General features: G+C 40.7%; 1 protein-coding gene across 1 annotated transcript in view; it reads left to right on the top strand.

Moving 5' to 3' along the window:
• Nucleotides 1-791: 791 nt before the first annotated feature.
• LOC104069810 (mitogen-activated protein kinase kinase kinase kinase 3-like) overlaps nucleotides 792-6,000 on the top strand; it is a gene marked incomplete at both ends in the record, with an annotated part of 36,998 nt that continues 31,789 nt past the window's right edge. The window contains 2 exons of the mRNA XM_009585109.1: nucleotides 792-856; nucleotides 3,142-3,197. Of these exons, the coding sequence (XP_009583404.1) occupies nucleotides 792-856; nucleotides 3,142-3,197 (121 nt within the window). The remainder of the gene's footprint in view (nucleotides 857-3,141; nucleotides 3,198-6,000) is intronic.

Here is a 6,000-nt window from a genome sequence, read left to right as displayed (position 1 = left end):
TCTGCTCTCCAAAATGTCTTTCTGCAGCTGCATGTGGTACATCTGTTTTACCAATGACAACTACTAAGTGAAAATAAAATTTAGTGTCCATAATAGAAGATAGCTTTGAATCCTTCAGCCTGTTGTCTGTTCTTGGAAAGCACCTTTTATGGAGTTATAGTGAGTCAAACTGAATTGATTCCCTTAGTAAGAAGAATCTGAAGAACTGCCCTCTGACCCCTGCCACCAAAAATATCTATAGGTTTTTTTGAGGAAAAAGGCTTCATCTGAGAAGGCACTTATCCATAGCATGGGCTCCACTCTGCCTAGCTTTGACTAAAGCACTAGAGGTTCACTCCATTTGTTGTGAAAGAAATTGAGTTGAGAGATATCCCTAGGGATTTTTGGTTTGGGTTTGTTTCTTCGTTCGTTTGTTTGTTTGTGTTAATTCATCTGCTCTGAAAAAAGTGGAGGAGAGCTGAAAATGAGGAAGAAATAAGAACTCGCATCTGCTTTCTCTCTACTCTCAGTAAAAATAGATTTCATTTTCCTAGTAGATCTTGAACAAAAAATCAGTGTGCACGTTTCACTAATACTGTTTCTATTACTCCAATAAACCCTGGAATATTTTGGGTATTTCATTAGTTATTATTTTGACATAGAGATTAAATCATATCTATTATTTGACTTGTACTTTTCGTAATACAGAGCTTGTTACGTTGTGCTTTATAATGTTTGAGTCCTCTGACTTACCTTTTATAGGTGCTTTTTTCAAATCTGACAGCTAATGAATGGTTTTGTTCACTTTTTAGACGAGACAAGCTATGGATTTGCATGGAGTTTTGTGGAGGTGGCTCTCTACAGGATATTTATCATGGTATGTCAAGACTGTAATTCCTTAAAATCTAAGTAAAGCTTATTTTCAAAAATGGAGATGATTACAGTGTTTTGGAATTCTAAACACTGAGAGGAGGAATCCTAAATTTAGTATCCATAATAATCCATTGAACGTTAATTTTAGCTTATGTATTTACATATTTGTTCGGATTTGTTTTTTTTTAAACAACATTTGCTATAGTGGTGTTTTTTTGAGCAGCAGAAGTTATTTCCTTCCTTCAGTAGCTCATATACCCATCACTACTTTTCAAAGGCTGTAAAATGAGACAATGTTGTATTGTAAAAATAAAAAATTTATATCCTGATATGCTGTCTTACTTCATAGCCATTTTGTTTCTGAGCTTTTGAACTTTGCTTTAGTATAATCTATACCCCTGCCTACAGATACCTAGATAAGTGGATTGATTAGTATGGATGCTCCTGTCCTTTGTAAACAGTGATCTTTTGTATGTTTGTATAGCAGTAGTGCTATAAGGGTCTTTTTTTTTTTTTTTTTTTTTTTTTTTTAAGCTGGATGTATGACATGTGAAAAGCAAAGGTGGCCTATATATTTGCTTTAGGCTTAGGTGCAATGAGTGGTCAAAGAAACAAGGAGCGTGTGTGAATCTATTGCATAAAGAGAGGATCAGTCAACTGATTGCTAGTTTTTAAGAGACGACAATTTGAGGGATTTTATTGCCCTGGAATTAAACTTGCTTAGGAAAAGAGTATGCTGTAAGTGAGTAGTGGCTCTGTGGTTCTCGGGTGATGTTTTTCAGATGGAAAGTCTGTCCATATTCTAAATTGTGAAGATTTTCCATGTTAGAATCTTCACATCCTTCTCTTGCGCATAAACAGCTTGTATACCTTTTTATGTTTAACTTGGGTGCAATTAAAACAAGGCACCAATTCACAAGTTCACACCATGCTTATGGCGTAGTCATTTGAGCATGGTCTTGTTGATCCTTTACACTTTGCTTGTGTTGATAAAAGCGTCTAGTAGGCTTTGTTATGTGGAATACCTGTAGAGTAGGAAGTGAGCTCATGCCACATAAATGCCTGAACAGATGTTGTACAGGAGCGGTTTGCAGCTGATTTTTGGCTTCTCTGCTGGTAGTTAGAGTGGAAGTTTCTTTTCTGTTCTTAATTACGTTCCAAAGGGTCTTATTCCAGTTGAACTATAGGCCTCTGTAATCTTAAGTCATTTAAGTTAATCAGAACTAAATTTCTCAAAACAAACATATATGCCTAGAAATATGTACTCTGGGTGCTAATGTATTTAGTTTTATGTGGGTTTGGAGCTTTTCTTTCAGAAAAAGAGCCTGTTTTGAAGATACATATTGCATGATACTTATTTATACTATGGTTGTGGGTTTTGTAGAAACTAAGCAGTTAGGTGCTTAAATCTTGTTTCATTTTTTACTCCCTACTCCTCCTTCAGTTTCCTTTGAGAAACCCCATCCAAGTTTTCTATTTGTTTTCTCTGCAAAACCTGAGAAGCTTGCAGTGAGGACTGCATTTCCTGGTCTTAAAACCCTTTAATTTCAGGATCAAAGTCCAGTGACTGGGGACAAGTCACAGGCCATGCCTTGCTTGCTGTTCAGTGTTTGGTTTACGTATTTGTTCAGAATTTAATTGTTCTCCTTTAAGAGACTTGAGAGAAGTGGGACCCTGGAGAGAGAGGAAGACGACTCCTTCCCTTGGGAAGCTGCTGACCCTACTCAGAGGGAGAGTTTGAGAAGGTGCATGGTGTGGCAGGCTCAGGAGCAACAGTGCTAGTAGCTCACGCAGAAAAGAGTTGAGAAGCTGCAGAGAGCAGGTCGCATGGCTGCAGGGAAGAGAGAGCAGGTCACATGGCAGCGCGAAGGACGGAAGGAGAGAGCAGGTCGCAAAGGGTAGAAGGAACTTCCTAGGGCTCAAAGGGGACGGAGTGGAGTTTGCTACAGCTCTTAGTCACTGGATTGGAAGTCCAGCCCTGCATAGAAGGACACAATTAGAGTTGTGCTTAAATCGCTGCTTCTGTTTCTTTTTTCTCTTATTTACTTTGAGATTTATATATGGAGGGAGTTAGTAGTTTCTATTCCCATGGGACTAGACATTTTTGAATTTAAAAAATGTTTGGTGGTCTTTGGGATGCTCAATCTGGAGGAAAGTCTAATCACATTTACTTTGAGATTTCTAGTGTAAGATCCTATCAGTGTGAATGTAAGTCGTTGAGGTATGGGTTTGGAATGGGCAGTATCTTACCTGATTTTGAGAATGACTTTTTCTTCCCTTCCATTTCAGTGACTGGACCACTTTCAGAACAGCAGATTGCCTATGTTAGCAGAGAAACACTACAGGTAGTGTGTTCTCAGGTTCTTGTGGTTGACCTTTAATGTAAAAGTATTAAAACCTAAAAATAAAAGCTACAAATATGTGTGATGCCATGGAAGTACAGCGTTTGGATGGCTTAGCTTTTTTCTCAGACTTTTGAGGAGGTCCTGTATTATAGCCTAGAACTGATTTGTATAATTGCATAACCTCAAATTATCCTGGATCATTTGAAGAAAACTGTTGCCATCTTTGTGCTGTTAATTTTTCTTTTTTTTTTTTTTTAAAGGGGGGAAGTAGCATATTTATTGACCCATATTTGTGGTACAAATTAGTTGTTGCAAGTTTGAAGGAAAATTTAAAGACTCAGTTTTGCATATCTGATAGTTGATCTGTGCCAATAAGGAAAAAATATTGTCTTTGTACTTGAGATGTTCAAGTTAAGGTCACCAGTCTCTCCTCATGGGTATGCTAGCTTTCATTTTTCTTTCCTAAATTAAAGGTTCAGTTCACCAGTAAAACTTAATCAGAAATGGCTTTTTTGGTGGATGTCTTGCTTCCATGTGAGAGGGTAGTTCTTGGCTTCTAGTGAATGCAAATCTGTTGAATGCCATCATTCTCAAACACTCTCTCAAGATAGCTCTGTCCCCGCGCCAGCTCCCTTGCATTCAACTTACCATCTCCCTGTGCTATGCCAAAGGCTTCTGACTTACAGGACGTGGCTTTTTTTTTTTCCTTACAGTTAAGTCTTATGTGACATCTGGGAGTGTTTTGGTTTTTGAACCTTAAACCATTTTGTTCTTATAGAATCATAGAATGGTTTGGGTTGGAAGGGACCTTTAAAGGTCATCTAGTCCAAGCCTGCCTGCAGTTAGCATCTTCAACTAGATCAGGTTGCTCAGAGCCTCGTCCAGCCTGACCTTGGGTCAGGGACAGGGCATCTACAACCTCTCTGGGCAACCTGTTCTAGTGTTTCACCACCCTCATCGTAAAAAATTTCATTCTTATATCTAGTCTGAATCTACCCTCTTTCAGTTTAAAACCATTACCCCTTGTCCTATCGCAAGAGGCCCTGCTAAAAAGTCTGTCCCCATCTTTCTTATAAGCCCCCTTTAAGTGCTGAAAGGCCACAATAAGGTCTCCCTGGAGCCTTCTCTTCTCCAGACTAAACAACCCCAACTCTCTCAGCCTTTCTTCATAGGAGAGGTGTTCCATCCCTCTGATCACTTCCGTGAATCACCTCCCTCAACTTTCTGGCCATGCTTATTTTGATGCAGCCCAGGATATGGTTGGCTTTCTAGGCTGCGAACGCACATTACCGGCTGCGAGCGCACATCACGTCCAGCTTTTCATCCACCAGTACCCCATGTCCTTCTCCACAGGGCTGCTCTCAATCCCTTCATCCCCCAGCCTGTATTGATACCGGGGGTTGCCCCAACCCAGGTGCAGGACCTTGTACTTGGCCTTGTGAGGTTTACATGGGCCCACTTCTCGAGCTTGTCCACGTCCCTCTGAATAGCATCACGTCCCTCTGAATAGCATCCCGTCCCTCAGGTGTGTTGACTGCACCACTGAGCTTGGTGTCATCTGCAAATTTGCTGAGAGTGCACTTGATCCCCAACAAAGATGTTAAATGATACTGATGCCGATATGGACCCCTGAGGGACACCACTTGTCACTGATCTTCATCTGGACATTGAGCCGTTGACCACTACGCTCTGGATACGACCATGCAGCCAATTCTTTATCCACCGAATAGTCCGTCCATCCGAGTATGGAGGAGTGTTGCAATAGTCTAGAATGAAATTTATGAAATCATGATTTATTGTGTGGGAAGATTTCTTGGTTAATACGTGCAAATTGCTTGTGAGAAGGAAACTTGCTACTTTGTATGTATTTTCTGTCATCCATGGACCCATTTTTGTATATTTTAAGTTGTCTGTAAATACATGTTTATAACACTCTGACCAAATACAATGTATATAGTTTCTGATATCTTGTTGTAGCTTATAATGCAGCAGTCACTTTTCCTAGTAAACAGTCTGAGAATATAGGCCATCTGTCCATCCATAAAAGTAATTTGTCCGATGTTAATTTTGCCATCAGTTTCCATGAATCCAGAGTTTTACTTGAATGCCTAAAGTTTAGCATTCAATCTCCAGATTTAGAAGCTCATTAAATGGTCTGTTTTCAAAAAACATTCGCTATCAGTTCTAGTTGGAATCAGTGAGACTGATTCTGAAAATAGAAGTCCTTTAGAATCATAGAATCATAGAATCATTAAGGTTGGAAAAGACCTCTAAGATCCTCGAGTCCAACTGTCAACCCAACACTCCCATGCCCACTAAACCGTGTCCCTAAGCGCCTCATCTACACGTCTTTTAAATATTTGCAGGGTTGGTGACTCAACCACTTGCAGGGGCAGCCTGTTCCAAGGCCTGACCACTCTTTCAGTAAAGAAATTTTTCCTAATGTCCAATCTAATCCTCCCTTGGCGCAACTTGAGGCCGTTTCCTCTCGTCTTCTTGCTAGTTACTTGGCAGAAGAGACCGACAGCCGCCTCGCTACAACCTCCTTTCAGGTAGTTGTAGAGCGCGATGAGGTCTCCCCTCAGCCTCCTCTTCTCCAGGCTAAACAACGCCAGTTCCCTCAGCCGCTCCTCATAAGGCTTGTGCTCCAGGCCCTTTACCAGCTTCGTTGCCCTTCTCTTGACACGCTCCAGCACGTCAATGTCCTTCTTGTAGTGAGGGGCCCAAAACTGAACACAGTATTCGAGGTGCGGCCTGACCAGTGCCGAGCACAGGGGCACGATCACCTCCTTACTTCTGCTGG

The sequence above is a fragment of the Fulmarus glacialis genome, unplaced genomic scaffold, assembly GCF_000690835.1.
Source record: "Fulmarus glacialis isolate BGI_N327 unplaced genomic scaffold, ASM69083v1 scaffold16189, whole genome shotgun sequence".
NCBI lineage: Eukaryota > Metazoa > Chordata > Aves > Procellariiformes > Procellariidae > Fulmarus > Fulmarus glacialis.
The sequence above is the reverse complement of the archived record's forward strand: the minus strand, read 5'-3'. Positions and strand labels throughout refer to the sequence as shown.